At 44.3% G+C, this 27,853-nt stretch overlaps 6 protein-coding genes across 6 annotated transcripts in view; 5 read left to right on the forward strand and 1 right to left on the reverse strand.

Annotated features, from left to right (window-relative positions):
- Positions 1–27,853, forward strand: part of LOC114595223 (uncharacterized) — a 646,585-nt gene that overhangs the window by 457,676 nt on the left and 161,056 nt on the right. The gene's annotated exons all lie outside the window — the stretch shown is intronic.
- LOC144327580 (uncharacterized) overlaps positions 1–27,853 on the reverse strand; it is a 290,636-nt gene that overhangs the window by 181,068 nt on the left and 81,715 nt on the right. The window lies entirely within an intron of this gene.
- LOC114595382 (olfactory receptor 51H1-like) lies at positions 7,956–8,918 on the forward strand. Its single transcript, XM_028725669.2, has one exon. It carries the CDS (start codon positions 7,956–7,958, stop codon positions 8,916–8,918), a length of 963 nt encoding a protein of 320 aa, XP_028581502.2.
- Positions 14,168–15,130, forward strand: LOC114595199 (olfactory receptor 51H1-like). The gene has a single exon (XM_028725545.2). The coding sequence runs from the start codon at positions 14,225–14,227 to the stop codon at positions 15,128–15,130; it is 906 nt and encodes a 301-aa protein (XP_028581378.2). The 5' UTR covers positions 14,168–14,224.
- LOC114595383 (olfactory receptor 51H1-like) lies at positions 19,144–22,210 on the forward strand. Its single transcript, XM_077926748.1, has 2 exons — positions 19,144–20,104; positions 21,987–22,210. Exons 1-2 carry the CDS (start codon positions 19,144–19,146, stop codon positions 22,208–22,210), a joined length of 1,185 nt encoding a protein of 394 aa, XP_077782874.1.
- LOC114595385 (olfactory receptor 51H1-like) lies at positions 25,804–26,766 on the forward strand. The gene has a single exon (XM_028725673.2). The coding sequence runs from the start codon at positions 25,804–25,806 to the stop codon at positions 26,764–26,766; it is 963 nt and encodes a 320-aa protein (XP_028581506.2).

Raw genomic sequence — 27,853 nt, forward strand, 5'->3', positions numbered from 1 at the left:
TTTACAAGAACTGTGTAGCATTCCTGGACGACATCTTCATATATTCAGAAAATGAGGAGCAACATGTGAGAGATGTCAGGGAAGTGCTACAACGATTGCAGAAACACCAGTTGTGGGTCAAGCTAGAGAAATGTCAGTTTCATGCCCGAGAGGTGGAGTTGCTGGGGTACAAGTTATCGGACAAAGGCTTAGCGATGGACCCAAGCAAGGTGCAAGCAGTATTGGAGTGGAAGACCCCAAAGACACGAAAGGATGTGCAGAGGTTCCTAGGTTTTGGCAATTTCTACAGGAAGTTCATCAAGAACTTTGCACACTTGACAGCTCCAATCACGGACTGTCTCAGTAGTAAAAGGAAGTTTGTGTGGACGGAGGAAGCCCAGCGATCCTTTGAAAGATTGAAGAAGGCGTTCGCGTCGGAAGAACAATTACTACATGTGGATTTGGAGAAACCACTGCGGTTGGAGACAGATGCATCAGACAGAGCCATAGGGGTGGTTCTGTTGCAGCCAGGACTGAACAAGCAAGAATGGAAACCGTGTGCCTTTTTCTCGAGGAAGCTGAGCAAGTCGGAACAAAACTACACCGTGTACGACAGAGAACTGCTAGCAATCTACGCCGCCTTTCGTCGGTGGCGCCATTTGCTGATAGGGGCGCAGCGCAAGATCCAGGTCTGTACAGATCACAAGAACTTGGAATATTGGCGGACAGCACGGGTGCTCAACCAGAGACAGATTCGCTGGGCAAAGGAGTTTTCCAAGTTTTCCTTCGAAATCCAGTATGTGCCAGACGAGCAAAACGTGAGAGCAGACGCTCTCTCGCGGAAACCAGAGTACTTCGAAGGAGAGGGGCTACCGGAGACCCCACACGTCATACCTGAGGACCGATGGGTGTGGGGGGGAACTCTAGTGGGCACGAGAGAACTAGCAGGACTCACTAGGGCCGATGAATTCGCACGAACAAAAATCAGGGAACTCCAAGATGGGAGGGGAGCACCAGAGGGGTTCGAAGAGAAGGAAGGGGTGTTGTACTACAGGGGGGCAATGTACGTACCGGGGGAGGCTCTAAGAAGAAGGGTACTCAAACAACTACATGACACCCCCACAGCAGGGCACTTTGGGTAACACAAAACCATGATGCTGGTGACCCGACAATTTTGGTGGCCAAGGGGGAGGGAAGATGTACGCGAATATGTAAGAGGGTGTGACCGTTGCCAGAGGGCCAAAGGGGAACGCACGGTACCAGCGGGTTTGCTGGAACCCTTACCCACACCAAACAAACCCTGGGAGGTGGTGTCAATTGATTTCATGACGGATCTGCCCCAATCGAGGGGAAAAACAGCAGTGATGGTAGTAGTCGACTTGCTAACCAAAATGTGCCATTTTATCACCTGCTCACATGCGGTGACGGCGGAAGAAACGGCACGGTTGTTTGTAGAACACATTTTCAGGCTGCATGGCGCCCCCTTGAGGGTTCTCTCAGACCGCGGAAAACAATTTACTTCCCGGTTCTGGAGGAAGCTCATGAGCCTACTGCAAGTCGAGGTCAGCTTCTCGACAGCGAGACACCCAGAAACCAATGGGCAAGCGGAAAGGGCAAACAGCGTACTCCAGCAATACTTACACTGCTACGTTAGCGAGAGGCAGAATGATTGGGTAGAGAAACTAGCGTTAGCAGAATTTGCGTACAATAACGCTGAACATGTGTCCACAAGAATGAGTCCATTTTTGGCCAATTATGGGTGTCATCCTTGAAATTACAGTGTTATGAGAGTTTGAAGTCTAAAGTAAGAGATTGGCTTCATTACCTTCAGAAAAATGAGGTATTCAAACAAGACAGGAAAATTGGCTTCCAGGTGGAGAGATCAAAATTAGAAACGGAATTGTTAGAACCCAATACTAAGAATCTGTCACGAATGTATAACTTGCTGCTGAAGTGGAATACACAAGAGGAAACAGTTAAATCGGCTATGATTAAGTGGGCACAAGATATTGGTCATGACATTATGTTTGCTGACTGGGAACAGTTATGGACCACCGGTATAAAGTTCACGGCATGTAATGCCTTAAGAGAGAATATTATGAAAATGATTTACAGGTGGTACATGACCCCAGTCAAGCTTGCAAAAATTTATCATTTGCCCAATAATAAATGCTGGAAATGTAAAGAGACTGAAGGTACCTTTTATCACCTTTGGTGGACATGCCCGAGGATCAAGGTTTTCTGGGAAATGATCTATAATGAAATTAAGAAGGTTCTTAAGTGCACCTTTCACAAGAAACCAGAAGCCTTTCTCCTGGGCATGGTAGGCCAATTGGTGCCAAGGAAGGACAGGATGTTTTTTATGTATGCTACAACAGCAGCAAGAGTTCTTTTAGCAAAGTATTGGAAGACACAAGAATTACCCACACTGGAAGAATGGCAGACGAAGGTGATTGACTACATGGGACTGGCTGAGATGACTGGCAGAATCCGTGACCAAGGGAAAGAGACGGTGGAAGAAGACTGGAAGAAGTACAAAGATTATCTTAAGAATTGTTATAAAATTAATGAGTGTTAAAATGTCAAGGGTACCGAAAAAAAAAGAATTACAGCTGTAAAGAAAGTGAACAATATGTTAACTGAAGTGAGAGGTTGCTGAGAAAATTTTAAAATTGGGATGCAGAAAAGGGAGGTATGGGGAAGTCGGTGAAACGAAGTTTAAGAAAAAGAGGTTATGAAATTATATGTGTTTATATGTTTTTGTTTGTTTGTGTATTGTAAATTGTATTGTCTTTATTCTATGTTGGAAAATTAATAAAAAAATTATTTTAAAAAAAAACTATGGGTGTCATCCCAGGGCATTCCCGGGTAATGAGGAACAGAGCTGGAGTGTGCCTGCAGCTTAACAGTTTGTGGAAGAAATGGAAGCATTATATCAACAGCTCAAGATGAACCTAGAAAGGGCCAAGGCCAATTACAAGAAGCAAGCAGATAAACACCGAAGGGAAGGGGAAACCATAAGGGTGGGGGATTGCGTGTGGCTGTCCACTCAAGGGTTACCCTTTAAGGGAGGGTGCAAGAAGTTGCAGCCCAGACGACTGGGGCTGTTTGAAGTCATACAACAGATAAACCCTGTGGCGTTCAAGCTCAGGTTGCCCAACAACATGAAAATACATCCCGTGTTCCACAGGTCCTTACTCTCACCACACAGAGAGGGGCGGGAATTCGAGGGGCGGGAGGTAGAAGTCATGCCACAACCACAGGTAGAAGAAAGGGAACACCAAAGTTCGGCCGCAGAGATAGTTGATTCAAGGTGGCGAGGTCGGCAAGTGGAGTACTTGGTGGCGTGGGAAGGAGAGCCCTGGTCGGAAAACACGTGGGTGCCAGCAGAGGCAATTGGTGATGAGCATATGGTGGAAGTGTTCCACCGACGGTTCCCAGATAAGCCCCAGCCCTTAGAGAGATTCTGGGAGGAACAATTCGGTACCACGGAGGAGGAAGAGAGTTTCGAAGGGTTTTCAGAATCCGAAGAAGAATCGGATTGGGAGGGTCATTCCATGGGTGGGAACCTTAGCAGGTGGGAAGAGGTTTTCGCACCCACCGATGAGGAGGACAGCTCATTCCGGGGTTTCCTTGGCTCGCCGACCAGAGAAGAGGCTACAATAGAGCCCACAGTTCGGAGGAGAAGCTGCTCTCAACAGAGCCCAGCGACAGAAGCACACAGCTGTACTGAGGCAGCACTGGATGTTGAAATTTTGCACCCCTAGCAATTTTCTCCCTGGGGCAACCACCCCGTGCACCTCCCATGCTATGGCACTATAATTCAGAAAGTTCTTCCGGATGTTTAGTTGGAATCCCCTTTCTTGTAACTTGAAGCCATTAGTTGGGTCCTACCTTCCAGAACAGCAGGAAACAAGCTATACCCTATAAGCATTGAAAGCTGATAGAGGATGCTATTGGCTGACACTTAAGTGCCTTCCTCAGCATAACAAAAGAGCTTGCTCAGTGCCATAGGGCAAGTGAGTGGGCCTCCCCACCCTCACTTAACTGCTGGGTGGATGGAACAATAGGACAGGGTGTGGTGAGAGAGCTGAGCAAAGAGCAGGTGGAGAACCTAGACATGGAGCGATAGAAGCAAGACCCATTGGGGTGTTAGTGCAGTAAGCCCCTCCATTCTATGCTCAGGTTGCATATGTCTGTTGATATATGCTAAAGATGCTGTAGACTCTGCTGCCGCTCATTCCAAGGAAACTGAGGCCCGGGTCCCCTGAAGCCTCTCACCGCTCAGAGATTGGGGTGGCATTTAACAATACAATAGGGAAACGGCTATGTATTGTCAGTACTTATCTACTTTTAAAATTTTTCACTTATGATCTTTTTCCTTTACTTCTTTATTCTTTCTTTGCTCTTTTTTTCTGATATCTTATCTTTCATTTCACTGCTTTATTGTGAATAGCATTTTATAGAGGTATAAATAACTGTAAATATGAAAAGAGACAAAATATTCTCTAATCCTTTTTCCTTGGTTAGTTATATTTTCTTTTGTATTTTCTTTTGTTGTGAATATGTATGTTTTCTAATTTGTATTTAATAAAAATTTATTTTAAAAAAACCAACAATACAATAGTACAAAATGACTTTAAAAAAATGCTCACATCTTACACATCTGTCGTCATGTAAGAGCACACACACAAGATCTCCAGAGCATCACTCCGAGAGTCTTTGCAGAGGGATCCTTAGAGATTTTCTAGCAATTGCTACTGCGATTTCACACATTACATTCCCCTGGGATTCAGCAGTTTCCCAGCAGTTTTGGGACAGCCTCCCTCCCAGAGGGAAAGCACAGGAGGTTTTAACCAGGCCTTTTGTTCAGCTGGAACACAGTGGGCGCCACTGTCATTATTAGAGAACAAGATATGTGAGTTCCACCACCTCTTATTCTAGATAAGTAGCTCTAGTTTTAACCCTAACTGGAACACAATAAAAAGCATAGGCATGAGTCCATTAGTGCAGGGGTCAGCAACCTTTTTCAGCAGGGGTCCGGTCCACTGTCCCTCAAACCTTGTGGGGGGCCAGACTATTTTTTTTGGGGTGGGTGAACGAATTCCTATGCCCCACAAATAACCCAGAGGTGCATTTTAAATAAAATGACACATTCTACTCATGTAAAAACGCGCTGATTCCTGGACCATCCGCGGGCCGGATTGAGAAGGCGATTGGGCCACATCCAGCCTACGGGCCTTAGGTTGCCTACCCCTGCCTCAGTGCTTACTGTCAGGAAAATCATGTTGCACCCAGAGCTCATGCCTTAGAGTCCATTAAGTGCAGAGACCTCTTTTGAATATAAACATTTTAATTGACTTCAGATAGGTCTTTATCAGTCATAAAATGTCAGAGCTTATGCATTTTAAGCATGGATAATATAAGAACCCAAGAACAGCTCTGCAGGATCAAACTCTAGGTCCACTCAGTGTTAATCTATACCATCCCATAAAATGTCCAAATATCCACATTTCTCTTATTTAGATTGTCCCCTTGTAGTCCAGGCTGGTGGCTTTTGTGCTTTCTCCATACTTGAAGCAAACCTATCTCCAAGCTTCCTGGCAATTTTTCAGTAGATTCCCTCCCTAAGGGAAAACATTTTTGCTACAATTCCGACACCATAAAAAGCACATGCTGAATAATTACTGGAACAGCAGAGTCTGGTTCAGCATTGACCATGGGAAAAACCACACCAGTTTCATGGTTTGTGCCATAAAGTCAGGTAAGTTCAAAGGATTCCTTGAGAAACAAGGCAGACGAGTTTTTCTTTGATCAACGGCAGGTAGGCCTACAGTCATGATGTTATGAAATGGCAGAGCTAATATCTTTTACATAGGAATAGCATGGATAACAAAACAATCTAAGGCCACACCTTGTTCTGGTTCCTGCACCTTAAAGGAAGATTGTAGACCAAAAGGCTGAAGGGCTGGAAGAAGAAGAAGAAGAAGAAGAGTTTGGATTTGATATCCCGCCTTTCACTCCCTTTAAGGAGTCTCAAAGCGGCTAACATTCTCCTTTCCCTTCCTCTCCCACAACAAACACTCTTGTGAGATGAGTGGGGCTGAGAGACTTCAAAGAAGTGTGACTGGCGCAAGGTCACCCAGCAGCTGCATGTGGAGGAGTGGAGACGCGAACCCGGTTCCCCAGATTACGAGACTACCGCTCTTAACCACTACACCACACTGGAGGGAAGGATATGACAATTGGGAGATTTTAGCTTAGGAAAAAATGAGACCAGGGGAAGGAGACACAATGGTGCTGTACAAAATTATGCACAGTGCAAGAAGTTCTCCCTCTGTCACAACACTAGAACCTGATGGGAAAGTGAATGTCGGAAGGTTTCTGACAAAATACAGTACAATACCATGAACAGAACACCTGCAAATATTGAAGTGTAATATATTTTTGTGGCGGGCGGTGAATTTTGATTAAGTGAACAACTCACTGTATCATTTTGCTACTCCACAAAGCAAAGGAGCTTATGAGTTCGGACAAGGTTTTCATAGCTGATGAGGACAGATTTATACTAGGCGGTTATAGATTGGAGACAGACTATTTCTGTAAACATGCAGTTTTTCTTCAATGATTCCTGGAGATCCAACCAGATAAGATCCTGCACCGAAGTGTCTCACATATGCTGATTGCCACGCTTCACACATAGTAAGAATTCCGAAAATAACAGCATGATACAAGGTCTGTGTCTTGACTCTTTGGGGGTCTATAGCCGAGGAAGGTCTTCTGGTAGAGAGGTGCAGGGCGTGTGTGTGTGTGTGTGTGTGTGTGTGTGTGTGTGTGTGATGTTGCACTGCCTTTTTATTTCACTGTTGTGAAATTAATTTAATATGTTACTATATTTGTGTAAAGGGACACGGGTGGCACTGTGGGTTAAACCACAGAGCCTAGGGCTTGCCGATCAGAAGGTCGGTGGTTCGAATCCCCACAACGGGGTGAGCTCCTGTTGCTCGGTCCCTGCTCCTGCCAACCTAGCAGTTCGAAAGCACCTCAAAATGCAAGTAGATAAATAGGTACCGCTCCGGCGGGAAGGTAAACGGCGTTTCCGTGCGCTACTCTGGTTTGCCAGAAGCGGCTTAGTCATGCTGGCCACATGACCTGGAAGCTGTACGCCAGCTCCCTCGGCCAATAAAGCAAGATGAGCGCCACAACCCCAGAGTCGGTCATGACTGGACCTAATGGTCAGGGGTCCTTTTACCTTTACCTTTATATTTGTGTAATTGGAATGATTTTTTTCTCAGATTGCCGCATAATGCCCTGAAAGGAAGGGGTATTTGGGACATTTTAGTTTAGGAAAGAGGAGACCAAGGGAAGGGGACACGATGAAGGTGTTTAAAATTATGCATGGTGTAAGGAAAGTTTTCCTGTGTCACAACACTAGATCCTGATGGGAAACGGAATGCTGGAATGCTTCTGACAAAATGCAGGACAATGCCATGAACAGACATTGCTCCAAGTGACCTTTACGAAAGACCTGCTATGTAGACTGGTATCATGCTTCAACTGCAGGAGAAGGACAAAGCCTTTGTGGCTGAAGAAAGCTTTCCAGCAAAGGACTTATGAGGTCCCTGTTCAGAATTGTAGCTGCTACAAATGATGCCAATGCTCTGTTGTCAAACCAACTGGTGGAAGGAAGAAGTTCATCAGATCCCCTTTCAACGGCAAGATTTTGCTTCTGGGACTCATAACTTACACAAGTGATGCTTAAACTGACATTGGTTAGACTTAAAAAGAGAGCTGAGGATTAATATTCATGCAAAGGTTGGAGTGTTATTTGCCTCAGGTAGACAGAACATTGAGTGAATGCATTTTGGGGTACTAATGCAACTTTTTCTGCTGAACTTAAACTCAGACATTTATCTCTCTTCAGAATGAAAATATAACCACTTCCTTAATATCTTCCCACCAAATGCACATGGGAAATGATGTCCTCCATCACCAGCTCCAATGAGACCCTGGTGAGCCACCAAACCTTTGTCCTGATTGGCATTCCTGGGATGCAAGAGAAGAACTCTTGGGTGGCCTTCCCACTGTTGGTGCTCTACGCCCTGACTCTGCTTGGGAACATCACAATCCTCTATGTCATCAAGATTGACCCAAGCCTCCATGAGCCCATGTACTTCTTCCTTTGCCTGCTTGCCTGCTCGGATCTGGGCCTCTCCATTTCCACCATGCCAACAATGCTGCAAGTCTATTGGTTTGACTCAGGAGAAATCCCATTCAACGCCTGCATCACTCAGATGTTTTTTCTCCATTCGTTCCAATGGGCAGAATCTGGCATTCTTGTGGCAATGGCTTTTGACCGCTTGATTGCCATCTCTGAGCCATTGAGGTATAGGTTACTTCTCCCAAACACAGTAATTGCAAAAATAGGTATAGCTGTGTTTTCCCGAGCCTTCTGTGTCATCTTCCCAATCCCTTTTATTATTAAACGGCTCCCTTTCTGTAGATCTAATGTCCTTTCCCACTCCTACTGTCTGCACCCAGATGCTATGAAATTAGCTTGTGCAGACACAAGAGTCAACGTCTTATACGGTTTGATTCTTGTCATGTGCACTTTGGGGTTGGACGTGGTCATCATTCTTGTATCGTATGTCCTGATTCTGAAGACTGTTTTGAGCATTGCCTCCCGGGAAGAGTGTCTGAAGGCTCTCAATACCTGCGTCTCCCACATTTGTGCCATCTTGATCTTCTACGTCCCAATGATTGGTGTCAGTGTAGTACATCGATACGGGAAGCACCTTTCCCCCATTGTCCACATGCTGATGGCCAACATCTATGTTGCGGTCCCACCACTTCTCAATCCCGTTGTGTACAGTGTGAAGACCCAGCAGATTCGGCAAAGGATATGCAACATTTTGAAGTTAAGGAAAAGTAGGGCTTGATCTTTCTGACAAAGGAGAATTCCATAATAAAGTGGTGTGAAAGTGTATTGCAATTAGGAATACACAGATAAACCCCATATTGGTACCGTATATTTCCAATAATTGGTCTGACTTGTCATAAGAACAAGAAGAGGCTCCTAGATGAGGCCAATGGCCTATGTAGTCCAGCATTCTCTTCCCACAGTGGTTCTCCAGATGCACATTATGGGAAATCTGCAAGCAGGACCTGTGTCCAGCTCTCTCACCTTCTGCAGCTTCCAGAGGGATAGTGACATTCAGCCTCTGATAGTAGTAGAATATCACCATTGTGGTTAGTGACCATTGATAGCCTTTCTAAACAATGTTATTTATTTCTACATCATCATCAAGTTAGTCTGAGAGCTGACTTCTGCCTTTTCGAAAGAAACAAATAAATTTAAAGAGACTCAGTATAGCCAGTAATATCACTGTTATGCGAGTACAAAGCCTTTTAATATGTTCAAAAGAAGGGGCCATATTTTTTAATGTGCCTTTCTGGGGAAATGAAGACACAAAATCATGCACACATAAAATCACACACGTACACACACACACACACACACAAGCTGGCACCATGTGGGGAACGTTGCAGAGCAAGTTACAGGCCAAGTCACTCAGCTGCACTTGGATTTTGCTGCCATGCTTGAAGTAAGATCCAGGGAGGTTTCTAGGACACCACTTGGTCAAACAGTAAGTGATGAGAATCAGCTGTCGCTGCCTGAGGACAAGACATGTCAAGGGGTTCGGCCAATCATATCAGCTCCTGACCCTCCCCAATCAGGACTAATAAGATCTAACCAAAGGAGGTTGGTTGGCTGGCTACCCAGCCAGATGGGCAGGGTATAAATAAATTCATCATCATCATCATCATCATCATCATCGCAGAGAGGGATTGTCACCTGCCTTGAACATGATTATTTCTGAAGCTACTACAGCATTGCTTTAACTGATGTGTATTCAATGTGCTTTATTGAATTATTGTAAATCAATTGCTTCATGGTTCTATTATTTGTGTATATCAGTCTCAGATCCTTCAGGATGACACATGGTTTATAAATGCAAATTAATAAATAAATAAATAACCACTGTTGCCACTTCTGATTCCCTGAACAAATGCTACATTATTCCTTTGCGCCCCCTAACCCGTGGATTTGCGCCCCCTAACCCTAACCCCCAGATGTTGCGCCCGGTGCGGCCGGCCCCGCCTGCACCCCCCCCACTATGCCACTGGTGGGGATGGTGAGGCAAAAGACCCTGGGCCCAAGCACACCTGCATATTGCATAAAGGTGCAAAGCCCTTCTTTTGCACCCTGTGAAACATCAATGTGCAGTTTTTTAAAAAACTGGACAACGGCCACCTGCCCACGACTCCCAGCCTCCCCTGATCAGTCAAAACAAAAGGGGCAGGGGCAGGAGATCTGTACTGCCGGACATCCCCTGTTCCCCTTCGACAGTGGTGGCAGCAGATGCAGCCAGCAGCCCGGAGACAGCCTGGTAGCACAGTTGGCTCTGGCTGGCTTCAGGAGCTGCTCACTGCCCACTGCTGTGGCGCCCGCCATTTTTCCTCACTGGAAGTTCGGGCCGGCAAGGAAAAATGGTGGGCGCCACAGCAGCGGGCATCGAGCAGCTCCTGAAGCCAGCCAGAGCTAAGGCTGCCGCTGCCACTTTTTCTGGGGACAGATTTGCAAATCCAGGGACTGTCCCCGGGAACATCTGGTAACCCTAATGTAGGAGAGAAGATGATACAGTTGTTCTGCTCATGCAGAGTGGCATCAGGGGACTGCTTTACCCTTTAGCTTTTGGTCTGTGAGATCCTAAATGATGTCATCTTCGCTTTCTTGTGATTCTCTCTCTCTCTCTCTCTCTCTCTCTCTCTCTCTCTCTCTCTCTCCATTGTGTATTACTAGACTGCTTTCTAATACCCATTGGCCACAATCCAGTAACCGACAATGTGATAATCATCTACTCTGCAAATGCTAAGAGACCACAGGATCAAAGGCTGTATCTTACACATACAGCAGAATGTTTTGGTAGAGTGAACTGTACCGATTCCAGTTTGTAGATCAATCACATTCTGAATGTTCCCTTCTGTTAAACACTCCCTACTAATAGAAGGTAAGCACGACAGGGAGTAGATTGTAGCCAAACGATTTGCCTGATATGACTTTCTATTTTCATTGACTTTGCGAATTAAAAAAACATACGATGAGAGCATGGTGGTACCACCCATATGAATCAGAACAATTTAACACAGCGTATCTATATCAGAACAATCTATATCAGCGTATCTATCAGAACAATTTAACACAGCATATCTCAGGGGACGCGGGTGGCGCTGTGGGTAAAACCTCAGTGCCTAGGACCTGCCGATCGTATGGTCGGTGGTTCGAATCCCCACGGCGGGGTGAGCTCCCGTCTTCGGTCCCAGCTCCTGCCCACCTAGCAGTTCGAAAGCACCCCCGGGTGCAAGTAGATAAATAGGGACCGCTTACTGGCGGGAAGGTAAACGGCGTTTCCGTGTGCTGCGCTGGCTCGCCAGATGCAGCTTTGTCACGCTGGCCACGTGACCCGGAAGTGTCTCTGGACAGCGCTGGCCCCCGGCCTCTAGAGTGAGATGGGCGCACAACCCTAGAGTCTGTCAAGACTGGCCCGTACGGGCAGGGGTACCTTTACCTTTACCTATCTATATAATGCTATGGGAAGTCATCATATGGGGGACTTGGAACACAGCATCATGGATAGCCTATGCAGAGCTCAATTGGTTAGAGTGTGGTGCTGATAACACCAAGGTTACAGGTTCGATCTCGGTGTTTAGTTCAAAATTAGTTTTCCGTTCTGCTGATACACATTCGACGCATGGAATGCCTCCACAAGAGTGAAGGAGGAAAGAGGCAACAAGCAGAGGGATTAATTACGTTTAAAAGTTGAAAAGTTACATAAGCTGGGACATGATCTGACACTGCACTCACTGCACACACCAAGAACCCGATGGGACCTAAAAAGCGATACGAGGATGTTGTTGCAAGTGTGGATAGCATGGCGATAAGGGCAGAACATGTACGTAATTTTTCCGGCACAAAAAGAAAATGGGGGGCACCGAGTCTCTGAGAAGACAACTGCAGGTCCATGGGGATTCCCTTGTAATTGCTGTTGGGATTTCAAGTGTCTCTTCCCAGTTTTCTGGCGTCTTGGGGCAGCTGGCCTCTCTGAGGGAAAACAGATTTACTGCAACCTTCCATGCCATAAAAGGCACAGGCAGATTCCCTCTTGGAGCATTAGAGGCAGCTTGGAAGAAGTCATGCCAGATTCATGAGCTGCACAGTAAACTCAGGTAAGTGCAAATGATTGCATGGGATACAAAGCAGATGGGTTTTCCCTTGACTGACTTCAGAGATGTCTTTCACAGTCATGAGGCCATGAAAAGATGGAGATGGTTATAAGCCTTCTCTATAGGAGCCTACGGGCTGCAAAACGAAGCACCTCAGCTTCAAGACGTCTTTTCACAAGAGGAGGAGATGGAGTGAGACCTCCATGCTGCTGACCCAATACTTAGAGGCGGATTTAGGGGAGCACAGGCAGTGCAGTCGCCTCAGGGGTTCTGCAGGAGACGCCACAACTATTATTTAGAATGGAGTGTGAAAGGCAGAGAGGTGCCAGATTTTGGCATCGCGCAGTCTGCCACCGAAATTTGAGACCCAAAGGTCTGCCACTGCAATACATTTAGTCATTTAGATATCTCATTTCCAATCCACAATGAAACTGTGATTGTTATTTCTGATTTTCAGGTGAGAAATTGAAAGAATATGAATGTGCCAAACGACATGCTCCAATCCTCAACAAGAACAACACCTGGGAGTCTCTTTGACACCCCTCAACAAATAATAATGCTAAGAACCAATACATTTAATACATCATTCCAGACTTTCTATGAAAAATTTCCCCTTTAGACTAAACTAAACAATTTAGTCCTGTTCAGAATGAGAGAGATAGATAAAACTTTATTCGCATTAGCCAATGGCCATAGCAACAGCAAAACATTACAGAATATGCAGGAAAGGAAATTTTATATAAAAGCACAATTTAAAGTCCTGAATCAGTAGTCTGTTAGTGGCCCTTAATCTGATTGCCCCTGCTATGAACCTAGCAACCTTTGCTGTTATCTGCTCATTTTGATCTGATAGAAGAAAGGACATTGTGGCAGTGGCTGAGCGCCCTGGGATGGTTAGTGCGAGTGGGGTGATGATCTCGTTCCTCAGGTCTTTGTAGAGAAGAAGAAGAAGAAGAGTTTGGATTTGATATCCCGCCTTTCACTCCCCTTCAGGAGTCTCAAAGCGGCTAACATTCTCCTTTCCCTTCCTCCCCCACAACAAACACTCTGTGAGGTGAGTGGGGCTGAGAGACTTCAAAGAAGTGTGACTGGCCCAAGGTCACCCAGCAGCTGCATGTGGAGGAGCGGAGACGCGAACCCGGTTACCCAGATTACGTGACTACCGCTCTTAACCACTACACCACACTGGCTCAATGTAGAGAGTATAGGACAGGAGGACGTGTACTGCTGTTTTGGTGGTACCATCTCCACAGGGGTAAAGACTTTTATCAGGCAGGATCTTTTGGAATCAACCCTCGAGTACCGCAGATGGCAAAACTTCAAATCTTGCAAGTGTAAAAGTACGTCTGTATTTTAGGAGAATAAGTTTGTGCAGATACAGGGCCAGAGAATCAAAATGGAGAGGTGGATACTGAACATACCAAGGGCAGAATTTCCTTATCGTGGCCAGGTTGTTTTGATGCTCGATATCTTTTAGACGTTGACCAATTAGACTGTTTGCTTTAGTGGGTCCCATAGTGGGTAGGTGTTGTGAGAATAGGCCACAAGAGTGAAGTTTTTGATAGACGGTTTTAAGCCAGGCACTTTTATGGGAGTCTTGAAGTACTAGGGATAGTAGACCGGGGGGATTTGAGTTTAGGCGGAGCCAGAAATTAAAAGTTCTTTGCCAAGTCCGTACTTCTACTTAAGGGAGACTTGCCTACAGTCTCAACAATGCATTTGGGATGCATGACGGTACAGAACAAATCTACCTTAGAAACTTTGATTGCCTGTTCAGAATGTCAATATAAGCTTTACAGAATCTGTAAAATCATTTCAGAACCTTTAATATTCATATCAGTTTTCTGGCTCCTTAGAATCTTTATAAGAAGAAAAACATCGGGGAACAATGTCCTCCATCACCAGATTCAACGAGAGCCTTGTGAGCCACCAAACCTTTGTCCTGATTGGCATCCCTGGGATGCAGGAGAAGAACTCTTGGGTGGCCTTCCCACTGTTTGTGCTCTACGCCCTGACTCTGCTTGGGAACATCACGATCCTCTATGTCATCAAGATTGACCCAAGCCTCCATGAGCCCATGTACTTCTTCCTTTCCATGCTTGCCTGCTCGGATCTGGGCCTCTCCATGTCAACCATGCCAACAATGCTGAGCGTGTATTGGTTTGACTTCAGAGAAATCCCATTCAACGCTTGCATCAGCCAGATGTTCTTCATCCACACCTTTCCGTGGATAGAGTCTGGCATTCTTGTGCCAATGGCATTTGATCGCTTGCTTGCCATTCGTCATCCACTGAGATATAGATCACTTCTGCCAAACTCAGTAATTGTGAAAATAGGCATTGTCGTCTTGTCCAGAGGCCTTTGTGTTATTTTCCCAATCCCTTTTCTCATTAAACGGCTCCCTTTCTGCAGATCCAATGTCCTTTCTCACTCCTACTGTCTCCACCAAGATGCCATGAAGTTAGCCTGCGCAGACACAAGAGTCAACCTCTTGTATGGTTTGACAGTAGTTATTTCCTCTTTAGGGTTGGATGTTGTGAGCATTCTTGTGTCATACGCCCTGATTCTGAGGACTGTTTTGAGCATTGCCTCCCATCAAGAGTGCCTGAAGGCCCTCAACACCTGTGTGGCCCACATTTCTGCCATCTTGATTTTCTATGTGCCAATGATTGGCATCAGTATGGCGCATCGATTTGGGAGACACCTCTCCCCCATTGTCCACATGTTGATGGCCAACATTTTTGTTGCTGTCCCCCCACTTCTCAATCCTGTTGTGTACAGTGTGAAGACCCAGCAGATCCGGGAAAGAATATGCAACGTTTTGCAATTAAAGAAAAGATGTTTCTTTCAAAGAAGGATTCTGTGATATAGTGAAGAAAAATGTATTTTATTTTTATCAACCAATGCATCCGTCCCATGCTGCTTCCATATCTGTTTAATAGCTGGTCTTTGTCCTTTTTTAATAATGAAACTTCCTAAACAATTCTGCACACTCCAGACCTTGATTTTAGGGTGGAGGCGAAAGTGATGGTTGGGGTCCTGTTATCAATGCCCAAGGGGGTTCAAGTGGCTCCACTCCCAGATGCAGGATTCAGCCACAGAAGGATTCCGGTCACAGCACTCCAGCCACCTCTCAACTGGCTTCTTGCAATGTGTTCTATGAGGGCCTAACCTTCAGCACAGTCCAGAAGTTGCAGCTGATTCCAAATTCAGCTGCATGCATTGTAAGTGGTGCTGCAGGAAGGGAACATGGAACACCAATCCTATGGGAACTGCTTGTTTGCCTGATTGCTGACGGGCCCAATTCAATGTGTTAACTTTAATGTACAAAGCGCTAAACAGCTTGGGTCCCAACTGTGGGATATGCAGGCACAGTGGTATCCTCCTTGAGCATCTGTCTGAGTGAGGGGTGGGTGGCCAAAACATTTCTCTTCCACCAGGTATTTGGCTGATTATCATCCTATACCCTTTTAAGTGTGTGTGTGGTTGGGTGTGTGTGTGTTATTGGTTTGTTTCTGTTTTTATTATGTATTTTTTGTACTTTATCTTTTTTTTTGTGAACCACCCTAGGATCTACGGATGAAATGTGCTATACAAATTTAATAAATAAAATTAAATAAAATAAAGCCAGCATGCTCAAGTCTAATTACTGCACGAAGGGGTTAATACCATAGAGTAAAATATCCTGCTATGCCCACTTCCCCTCACCTTGGGAGTAACTAGGTAATCAAGCCTCAGACAGCATGGCTCTCACCAGCCTCTTTTGAGTTCCAATCATTTAGGAAGTTTCACAACTTTGTAACTAAGCCAGGTTTTACTGCCTAGACAACCTTTTCACGTTACAAGACAGGAGGTTCCAACTGAACATCAGGAAGAACTTCTGAGGGTAAGAGCTGTTGAACTGTGGAATGGTCTCCCTGGGGAAATTATGGACTCTCCTTCTTTGAAGGTTTTTAAGCAGAGTTTGGATGGCCACCTGTTGTGGATGCTCCAGCTGAGATTGCTGCCAGGTGACCCTCAGGATCCCTTCCAACTCTCTCCTTCTTAATATATTATCTGCATCCCACCTCTTTGGTTTGATGGAAGATGGGAGCAGAGAGTGATCTCTTGAATGCCTCTGAGAGCAGAACTGCAGCTTCTTATGCAGGATCTGTGAAGATTTTCTAGTAATTGCTGTTGGGATTTCAGAGTTGTCTTCCCACTGGGGTTCAGCTGTTTTCTGGCAGTTCAGAGGCAGGTTGGTTCCCTGCAGGAAAGCAGTTTTTCTATCACGCTTAATGCCATAAAAAGCAGAGGTAGAGTCCATATAGGAACAGCAAAGGCAGACTCAGTGTCCACCATGGGAGAACTCTTTTCAGGTTTATGGGTTGTCCTATAGAGTCAGGTAAGTGCAAAGGTCTTCCCCAGTCATGAGGCCATGAGATGATGAAGATGGTTTCTATTTGGTTCTGATTCTTTTAGCAGCTTTTATAGTGTTTTAAGGTGGGGGAGCATATCTCAATCAGAGGCCTTTTTGCTTATTGGTATTTCAATATGAGCATTAAGATCATAAGAGGAGACTGGGAGGTGATATGATGGCCATCTTCAGATATCTGAAGGGCTGCCACATGGAAGATGGAGCAAGCTTGTTTTCTGCTGCTTCAGAGGGTGAGATCCGGATGGATGGATTCAAATGACAAGGAAGAAGATTCTGGTTAAACATCTGGAAGAACTTCCTTAGTGTAAGAGCTGTTCAGCAGTGGAACAGACTCCCTCAGAAGATGGTGGGATCTCCTTTCTTGAAGGTTCTCAAGCAGAGGTTGCGTGGCCACCTGTCAGGGATTCTTTAGGTGGAACCACACTGAAAATGCTGCAATTCATCCTGGGCAGGCCAGAGAGAGGCTGGCATTTCATTTGATTTCATATTGGAAGGAGGTTTTGCACCATTCAGGAAAACAACTGGCTTCCTGAAACAGGAGCCCATACGTTGGAGTTGTATTGCTCTGCTCTTGGGTTTTTGTTGGGGGGGTTGAGGTCCACTGTCCTGGGGTACTGAGGACAATGAAAGCCATAAACAATGGTAAAACAATCTTCTACATTGTATTTATTCATTTGTCTCTTTGATTTCTGGTGCTGGGGTGGGCTACAACAATAAAATATACAATTATCAAGCGCATAGAACAATTTCAGCCATAAAACAAGAAAACTGTGGAAACAGTTGCAAACAGTTCCATATGTAAAAGATTTTTTTAAAATCCCAATATAAATACCATACAAACATTTAAGATCTATTCCGTTTATAAAACTGGTAAAAGCAGTTCTAATGCAGTTGCAGACAGGGATTGAGATGTCCACTTGAAAGGCTTGTTGGAAGAGGAGGGTTTTCCGCAGGTGCAGGAAAGATAACAGAGACACCATCACACCAAAGGTCAGGTGCCTATATTGTGTGGAAGGGACTTCCTGACAAGACGCCATCTGCAGGAGACCCTCAACTGTAGAGTGCATTGATCAACTGTGTATATAAGGGGGAAGGTATCCTGACCCTAACCTGCATATATCAGTCAGTGCCCTGTCAACTGGTTCCAGAAGCCAATTCTTCCAGCCTTTCACAATCTTTTTACACTGGGTTGGATCCTTCTGCTCCATCTTTTCCACAGACCATTTTATGCTGCTCTTATTTTTCTGCAGATGGTCAGTATTTCCCGCGAGTGAGTCAACCACACACCAAAGATTTAGGTTTACACATTTAAAGTGGATTAAATCTGCTTTTCCTTGCAGTTTGGAAGGTTGCCCACATGGGAGGTTCTGGAACTGAGTTGCTGTGACTTCCCCCTGGGAAAAAAGGCTTTGCTAAAGTATGATGCCTCTCACAAGAACAAGTGCACTCCCTGGTTTCCAGCTGATGAAATTTCACATTTTTAATTCCACAACCAGCTGAGAGCCATCTGGTGAAAAAGGAGAAAGTTGGCCGTCTTAGAGCCCCCAACCCCTGGGTTGCTCTTCCTCAGATAATTCTTAAAGCAGGGGCAATAATAAGCTTTAGATGCCTCTTAAACATGAAGTTTTCCTTGACCCTAACTCTTAATATAAATTATTTTCTTTTGTGAAGAGCTCAGTTTGTTATATCCTCTGCAAGAAAATCTGTTTTCTCGTTCAGTGATGTTTTTCTATAAAAATGATAAATCAATCAATATTCCATCCCCTGATTTCAGTCTCTGGTCATATCCGGTCACATCCCTCTTGCCCACTGGGTAGGGCTGCAAAATGAAGGAGCTCAGTTTCAAGGTGTCTTCTCAGAAGAGAAGGAGGTGAGGTGAGACATGTGGCCTCTCCTTTCCTTTTACGGTTATGCACTTAGTCATTAAGGTATATCCTATCTAACTCAACAACTGAACTATGATTCTTATGTCTACTTTGCAGATGAGAAACTGAGGGATGATGAATTTGCAAAAGCCACACTCTTTGACCTCCACAGCCAATATTCAGCCAATATTGAGTCTCTTGGACTCAAAAACAGTATAGCTGCCCAGGCCACACATTGCAATATCTAGTACTCAGGAATGATAAAAATGTGGGTGTCTTTTTTACATAAAAAGGTTTAAGTGATTTAAGCAATGAGTTAAATAGTGAAATTCACACTGGTGGGAGTTGGATGATTTGGGGGAATGGGTTTCAGTATAGAGTCTGGGTCTTGCTTAGCCAGGGAAGAAGGAGCATTTGGGACTGTTCTTCCTTCTTTGGAGGGTCTAACACATTTTGTGTTGGAGAAAACTAAGAAATTTGTGCCTGCTTAGAATAACAATAGAACCTTTACAAAATCTGTAAAATAATGCCAGAATCTCTAATATACAGATCAATTTTAGGACTCCTTCAAGTCCTTTCACCAAATGCACATGGGAAATGATGTCCTCCATCACCAGCTCCAATGAGACCCTGGTGAGCCACCAAACCTTTGTCCTGATTGGCATCCCTGGGATGCAGGAGAAGAACTCTTGGGTGGCCTTCCCACTGTTTGTGCTCTACGCCCTGACTCTGCTTGGGAATATCACGATCCTCTATGTCATCAAGATTGACCCAAGCCTCCATGAGCCCATGTACTTCTTCCTTTCCATGCTCGCCTGCTCGGATCTGGGCCTCTCCATTTCCACCATGCCAACTATGCTGCAGGTCTATTGGTTTGACTCAGGGGAAATCACACTCAATGGCTGCATCAGCCAGATGTTCTTTATCCATGCATTACAAGCAATAGAGTCTGGCATTCTTGTGGCAATGGCTTTTGACCGCTTGGTTGCCATCCGTGATCCACTGAGATACAGGTCACTTCTACCGAATTCAGTCATTGCAAAAATAGGTATAGCTATCTTATCCCGAGGTTCCTGTGTCTGCTTCCCATTCCCATTTCTCATTAAACGGCTCCCTTTCTGCAGATCCAATGTCCTTTCTCACTCCTACTGTCTCCACCAAGATGCCATGAAGTTAGCCTGCGCAGACACAAGAGTCAACATCATATATGGCTTGATTATAGTCATGTGCACTGTAATGCTAGATGTTCTGATCATTCTTGTATCTTATATTCTGATCCTGAAGACAGTTTTGAGCATTGCTTCTCGAAAAGAGTGTCTGAAGGCTCTCAACACCTGTGTGGCCCACATTTCTGCCATCTTGATTTTCTACATCCCAATGATTGGCATCAGTGTGGCACATCGATACGGGAAGCATCTTTCTCCCATTGTCCACATGCTGATGGCCAACATATTTGTTGCTGTCCCACCACTTCTCAATCCCATTGTGTACAGTGTGAAGACCCAGCAGATTCGGCAAAGGATTTGCAACATTTTGCAATTAAAGAAAAGATACAGTGGTACCTCGGGTTAAGTACTTAATTCGTTCCGGAGGTCTGTTCTTAACCTGAAACAGTTCTTAACCTGAAGCACCACTTTAGCTAATGGGGCCTCCTGCTGCCACTGCACCACCGGTGCACGATTTCTGTTCTCATCCTGAAGCAAAGTTCTTAACCTGAGGTACTATTTCTGGGTTACCTGAAGCGTATGTAACCTGAAGTGTATGTAACCCAAGGTACCACTGTATATCTTTCGAAGAAGAATTCTGTGACAAAGGGAAGAGAAAATTGTTTTGTTCTTAGTAATAGATGGATTCATCACATGCTGCTTTTGTATCCAATTAATAACTGATCTTCATCCTTTTTTCCATGTGTATTTTTTTTAATGTCCTAAACAATTCTGCTCAGTATACACAAGCACACAGACAGACACACAAAAATTTCCATACAAAGATTTGGGATTGCATTATCTTGTCAATTTTCATTCTGATAAGTTTTTTTCCCATGAAACAAAGGGCTTTGTCCATAATATTTATATCTATATCTGTACTGAGTTGCAAATTCATCTTCTTGAAAGGGTGGCGTCCCCTTCTCTTAATGGGGCAAAGAACCGAAGAATGTAAATGGAACTGTGCAGGAAAACTGCACCAGTGAAATGGATTCGTTACTTATAGCTCTGTTTGGATTATATCATACTTTCTATGATGCTGAGCCTGTGCTGGACAGCAGAAGACATTGTATGGATAGTTTTGTGATGTATCATTTGATGCTTGTGTTTTGATTTGAAGATTTCTTCCAGTAAAAGTTTGACAATGCTTGGACAATGCTTCATTTCCAAAGGAGTCAGTTCTTCTGCTTCCAGTTGCTTCAGACTGCACAATATTAATATATGCAACAATTTCTACTTATGAGGCAGTCTGAGGGATGCTTTCTGTCTTTAACCGCCCAACTCACCCTTTTAACGTTATGTAGAGCAGGATGGTTAGGTGGGTAGAAAGCCTTCTAATCTGGTCCCAGGAAGTGAAGGTATTTGTTGATTTGCCTTCCTAGGTAAATAGACAAAAAAGAAAAAGACGACTAGCCCCGTGTAGGAACATTTGTATAGCACATTAATAGCAAAGTAACTGATGCAGAACTGTGTGTTTGCCTATTTGCTATCAAACCCAATTCAAGGTGTTCACTTTAACTTACAAAGCAGTTTTGAGCATTGCATCCCATGAAGAATGTTTCAAGGCTCTGAACACCTGTGTCACCCACATTTCTGCCATCTTGATTTTCTACATCCCAATGCTTGATGTCCCATTGGTACATCAGTTTGGGAGACATCTGTCCCCCATTGTTCACATACTGATGGTCAATATCTTTCTTGCAGTCCCTCCGCATCTTAATCCTGTTGTGTACAGGGTGAAGACCCAGCAGATTTCGCAAAGGATGTGCAACATATTGCAGTTCAAAAGAAGTAGATATTTCTCCCAAAGGAGAATTCTGCCATAAGAGGAAGATAAAGTGTTAATATTTCTCCCTATGGAGAACCCATCCAGCCTGTGTCGTTTCTGCATCTGTTCACCAAGACAGCACACTTTGTGCCTTGTAGGGGACTTCAGACAGCCCAAGAAACATCACAGCTCTTTGTAGATTATGTATTCAAGTTGCACGGTCTCCCACTACATATTGTGTCTGATAGGGGAACCCAGTTCACCTGCAGTTCTGGAAGAAGCTCATGCAGCTTCTCAAAGTGGAGTTGTGTCTTGCCTTGGCCCGGCATCCAGAAACTAATGGAGAGTTGGAAAGGATCAATGCCACACTGCAGTGCTTATGTGCTATTTGAACTACCAAAAAGATGATTGGGTATCCAAGCTTCCCTTGGTGGAATTCACATACAACAATGCTCCTCATGCTTCAGCACAGAAGACCCACTTCTTTGCCAGCTATGGATACTATCCTTACACCTTCCCAACCCTGACTGACACCCTGTCAGTCCCTGCAGCAGAAGACTTCATAGAAGAACTGTCAGCAATACAGAGTTTGCTGAAAGATCATTTGGATTTTGCCAAAGAGGCCTATAAGAGATCGGCTGATACGCACCGGCAACCTGGCACTGAGATTAAGTTGGTAGATAAGGTGTAGCTGTCAACAAGTGATTTGCCACAGAAGGGCAGGTGCAGGAAACTGAACCCACAGAAGGTAGTCCCATTTGAAGTTGTGGACAGACCAACCCTGTGAATTTCAGGCTCCAACTACCTGTATCTATGAAGATTTACCTTGTCTTCCACAGATCAGTTTTGTTGCCTGTCATGCCGGCACACCCTTACCAGGCACCTAGACAAGCACCTCTGCCTCCCTTCGTGGTAGAAGGAGAGAAAGAGTATGAAGTATGAAGAGTATGAAGTAGAACAAAATCTAAACACCAGGATGTGAAGAAAGAAGTTGCAATACCTAATGGTGTGGAAGGAGTATGGTCTTGAAGAAAGATCATGGGAGTATGCAGAACATATCCAGAACCCTAAATGTGAGAATCCCTCCTTTGCAGCTTCCAGATGATCCATTCCAGAGGTGGAAATAAGCCATGAGATCCTTAAACACACAGCGAGAGACAGAGGGAGACTGTTTCAAACTGCCAGAAGTCTGCTGAATACCACAAGGAGGAGATCTCTGCAATCCCAGCAGCAGTTGCTAGGGGGACCTCTAAGGTCCTGTGCAAGGACCTGAAGTTTGCTCTCGGGGAAATGTTCCAGCAATCAATTCTGCATTTCTTTCTAGAGGGCAGGACCAGAACCAAAAAGTTCAAATTGCATGAAATTTAGACTAAACATAAGAAAGATGTTGTGACAGCAGTGCAGTGAGGGCTTCACTTGTTCAATGAATCCAGGTGAGAGATGGGTGGTGATGCAGCAGCAGGAAAGACTGTTTCATACTCTCAGGTATTTGAGGTTGGTAAAATATTGATATGACCTCAAGTGACCTGCTAAGTTCTTTGCTTTGAAAGTAGGCAAAGTTTCACTCTATGGTACACATTCCAGATGAGCTTCTAATATTGTGTTTTTAAACACCTCCCTCTTGACTTTGCCTTTTAACTTGCTTTTTTCTCACCACCAATTCCCTCATTTTGGGGAAATATCCTCTTCTGAAGTCAAATGTGTCCATGTTGGGTTTTCCCTGTGATGGGGTGAGCTCCCATTGCTCTGTCCCAGCTCCTGCCAACCTAGCTGTTTGAAAGCATGCCAAAAAGTGCAAGTAGATAAATAGGTACCGCTGTGGCGGGAAGATAAATGGTGTTTCTGTGTGCTCTGGCTTCTGTCATGGTGTCCCATTGTGCCAGAAGCAGTTTAGTCATGCTGGTCACATGACCCAGAAAGCTGTCTGCGGACAAATGCCGGCTCCCTCAGCCTGAAAGCGAGATGAGCACCGCAACCCCATTTGACTGAACTTAACCAGGGGTCCTTTACCTTTTACCTTTTTGCATCCTAAGTGCTGCAAGCATCTAGAAACCATTTTTGTTAGAAAGCAAGGGGAGAAAGAACCAGGGGTCTCCTTGGACCACATCATAAAAAGTGAGCAAATATAAGTTGGAGGAATCTCTGCTTGTACAGATTCTAGGCATGCAGTCTAATTTGCCTGTCCCCATTGCAATCCAAGCACAGCCCTTCATATGTTGAATGAGGAGGTTCACTCCAAATTGTGGAACTACTCAAAGTCCAATCCCATCCCTAATTTGTTGTGATGTGTGTGCCTTCAAAACTTTTAGAGGTAGACCCCCCCCAGGGTTGAATGGTTCAATCTTCCCTCAATTTCTCATGGCAAAGATGGCTTCCATTCAAGCCAGCTCCCCCGCCCGCCCACCTTCACTCCACCCTCTTTTGTTCTTCCTCCCACCCCCCACAAAACTAGCCAAACATTTGTAATAAGGTCTAAAACTTGAGGCTCCCCAAGATCCCCAAGGAGGTGTGATATCTCAGCATGAAGGGTTTCTGGTAAGGAAGGGCATAGGTGTTGTTCCAGAAAGTATGGACTGAATAGGTTCACTTTTAAATGTGAACAGAATCAAATTTCTCCCCCATTTGGGCACATCTCCTTTCTCTTATGAAAGAGAGGAGAACACACAAGTTCTCCAGAACATCTGGCCCACAGCTGACCTCCAGGACCTTGCCCAGGAGCTTTAGAGATTTCCGAGTAATTGCCACCAGGTTTTCAGAGATCTCCTCCCCCTGAGACGAAGCAGTTTTCTGGCAGTTTTCAGACAGCCTCACTCCCAGAGGGGAAACGTTTTTTCCATAATTGTCAACGCCATAAAAAGCACAGGGATAATGTCTCCTGGAACAGCAAAGGCAGGCTTAGTGTTTGCTGCTGCGGAAAACGTGTCACATTGACCATGCCATAAAGTCAGGTATGTGCAAAGCACTGTTTGAGATATAAACTTTTTGATCGGTTCCAGATAGATCTCTCACAGTATTGTGAAATGACAGAGCTTGTATCGTTTAAGTATGGATAGCATAAGAACCTCAGAACAGCCCTGCAGAAACAGACCAAGAGTCCAGTTGGTCCCTGACAGTTTCATTTTTAAGTCTTTGCTTTAGAGCTCCGCAGATCTTTGGCACTTCTGCCAAAGAAGGTAGGCTTCCAAAAACCTTTTGCAAAATGGCATAAAATCTGAATTTAATAGATATTTGGAGAAATAAACATTTATTAGATAGGGAATTCACGTTTTATTCACATGTGTATGGAAGTAGTGCCAGAAATGATGCCATCTGGATATCTAAAGAATTGGAATTAATAGTAAGAAAAATAGAAATAATACCAAGAACATTATCAGACCATAACCCATTATTAATGGAGTCACTGGGTACTTCTAAATAGTAATATAAGAATAGTCTAACAACCTGTTCCCAGCAGGAGGAAGAGAAGTGTCAAAGAGGCCACCAAGTCTGCTCACAGCATGATATATGCACCTGGGATGCCAGGTGGGTCCAACAGGAAAGATGTTTGTGGAAATTTCCGCTCTGAAGGCTAGATGCTTCAAAGGCAAGGTGTGTTTAGGGAACAATATTGTGGGTGGTCCCTCAAGAACGATTGATTTGGAATGTTTAGATTTATCAGCTCCCAATTCAGACTTACAGCCACTACACAAATCAGTGATGGAGGGAGTGTCCCAGTTTCCCTTTCAGTGCAGTCAAACTGGCTTTAGGATCCTTGAGCTACACAAATGATTCTAAACTCCCGTCAGGCTGCAGAATGGAGCGGAAGAAAAGCAGGGCTGTCCCGCTGATTTGCTGAAAGACCAGCTCCCATCAGTTCTCCACAAGAGAGGCTGAGTAGACATTCCAACAGGCTGCTGCAGGTAGTCACTGCAAGAACTGTATCTTTAAGTGTGGAATAGCTTCTTCTGCTTCCCTCCCCATGGATTTCTCTGTCACATCATTTTATATAGAAAACTAAGAGTAGAAACTCTCTTGCTAATGAACTTCAGAAGCCACTTTGGCAAAAGTGTGGATTAAAACTCTGTAAATAACAAATGAATAAATCATAAAATCACATTGGTTGGGCTTAGAAGAGTGAATCATATGACAGAGTTAGAATATTTCTTTCTTTGAATGTGTTTTGAGGCTCTAATACAATGTCTGATGTTGGACTAAACTTGGACAGAACCTATAAAATCATACCAGATTTCCAATATCCATTTGACTTTTATTTCTTAATATCTTTCCACCAAAAGCACTAGGTGAATGATGTCCTCCATCACCACTTTCAATGAGAGCATTGTGAGCCACCAAACCTTTGTCTTGATTGGCATCCCTGGGATGCAGGAGAAGAACTCTTGGGTGGCCTTCCCACTGTTTGTGCTCTACACCCTGACTCTGTTGGGAAACTTCACTATCCTCTATGTCATCAAGATTGACCAAAGCCTCCATGAGCCCATGTACTTCTTCCTTTGCATGCTCGCCTGCTCGGATCTGGGCCTCTGCATCTCCACCATGCCAACTATGCTGGGGGTCCATTGGTTTGACTCCAGAGAAATCCCATTAAATGCTTGCATCAGCCAGATGTTCTTTATCCATTCATTCCAATGGGCAGAGTCTGGCATTCTTGTGGCAATGGCTTTTGACCGGTTCATTGCCATCCGTGATCCACTGAGATACAGGTCACGTCTCCCAAATACGTTAATTGCAAAAATAGGCATAGCTGTCTTTTCCAGAAGTTTCTGTATCTGTTTCCCACCCCCTTTTCTTCTTTCACAGCTCCCTTTCTGCCGATCCAATGTCCTTTCTCATTCCTACTGTCTCCACCAAGATGCCATGAAGTTAGCCTGTGCAGACACAAGAGTCAACGTTTTATATGGTTTGATAGCAATTATTTCCACTTTAGGCTTGGATGTATTCATCATTCTTGTATCATATGTCCTGATTCTGAAGACTGTTTTGAGCATTGCATCCCGAAAAGAGTGTCTGAAGGCTTTGAACACCTGTGTGGCCCACATTGCTGCCATCTTGATTTTCTATGTGCCCATGATTGGCATCAGTATGGCACATCGATTCGGGAGACACCTTTCCCCCATTATCCACATGCTGATGGCCAACATTTTTGTTACGGTCCCTCCACTTCTCAATCCTGTTGTGTATAGCGTGAAGACCCAGCAGATTCGACAAAGGTTATGCAACATTTTCCAGTTTAGAAAAAGTAGGGGTTGATATTTATTTTGAATGCCTTTTATCACAGAAGGATAATTATTTGATAAAGTGGTTTAAAATTAGGGATGGGTTGAACCATATCTCCTCCAGAAGTCTCTGTGTCTGCTTCCCATTTCCATTTCTAATTAAATGGCTCCATTTCTGCTGATCTAATGTGCTTACTCATTCATACTGTCTTCACCCCGACACAATGAAGTTAGCCTGTTTTGGCACAAAAGTCAAGATTTGTATGGTTTGCAGAGACACAGCTAACTTCATATAGATCCCATTAGACAACTGGATTTTCTGTAGGCCTTTCCCCACAAATATTGTGCATTTAGTGTGCTTGTAGTAGTAACTCCACTTTTAAATATGAACAGAATCAAATTTCTCCCCCATCTGGGCACATCTCCTTTGTCTACCCTTATGAAAGAGAGGAGCACACACAAGATCTCCAGAACAGAACTCCAGGACCTTGCTCAGGAGCTTTAGAGATTTCCCAGTAAACTACAAGAGTATCTGGTACAACCGCTTAAAGTTGTAATGAATGAGATTTTAAATATTGGGAAAGTACAAGAGTCTTGGACAGGGACCTATATCACATTGATCTCAAAGCAGGCCACTTTCTCTATTAAATAATGATTATGAATTATTTGCAAATTGTATGAAAGGGATGTTAAAGGATTTAATTCATCATGAACAGACTGGTTTTTTACCAAGCCACCAGGTGAAGGACAATATAAGGAATATAATTGATATTATAGGATATCTGGGGGCCAGGAATGAAAAACAAGCTGCATTGATGTTTATCGATGCAGAGAAGGCATTTGACAATGTCTCATGGTCATTTATGGAAAAAAGATAGAAATGATGAACTTTGGAGAGGCATTTGGTAGAGGTATTGAGGCAATTTATTCAGACCAACAGGCTATGTTGATTGTCAATAATGTGATGACTGAAAAATGTAAAATAACAAAGGGGACAATACAAGGGTGTCCCATGTCACCGTTATTGTTTATTTTAGTGTTAGAAACATTGCCAAGGGATATCAGATCAGATGAGACAATAAGAGGAATAATGGTAAAGCATATAAACTGAAAGCTTTTGC

Source organism: Podarcis muralis, chromosome 4, assembly GCF_964188315.1.
Source record: "Podarcis muralis chromosome 4, rPodMur119.hap1.1, whole genome shotgun sequence".
Taxonomy (NCBI): Eukaryota; Metazoa; Chordata; class Lepidosauria; order Squamata; family Lacertidae; genus Podarcis; species Podarcis muralis.

Coding starts and splice junctions, on each gene's coding strand:
- LOC114595382 (XM_028725669.2), top strand. CDS start 7,956: ATGATGTCCTCCATCACCAGCTCCAATGAGACCCTGGTGAGCCACCAA.
- LOC114595199 (XM_028725545.2), top strand. CDS start 14,225: ATGCAGGAGAAGAACTCTTGGGTGGCCTTCCCACTGTTTGTGCTCTAC.
- LOC114595383 (XM_077926748.1), top strand. CDS start 19,144: ATGATGTCCTCCATCACCAGCTCCAATGAGACCCTGGTGAGCCACCAA. Junction 20,105..21,986: donor ATTAAAGAAAAGATACAGTG/GTACCTCGGGTT, acceptor CTCATGCTTCAG/CACAGAAGACCCACTTCTTT.
- LOC114595385 (XM_028725673.2), top strand. CDS start 25,804: ATGATGTCCTCCATCACCACTTTCAATGAGAGCATTGTGAGCCACCAA.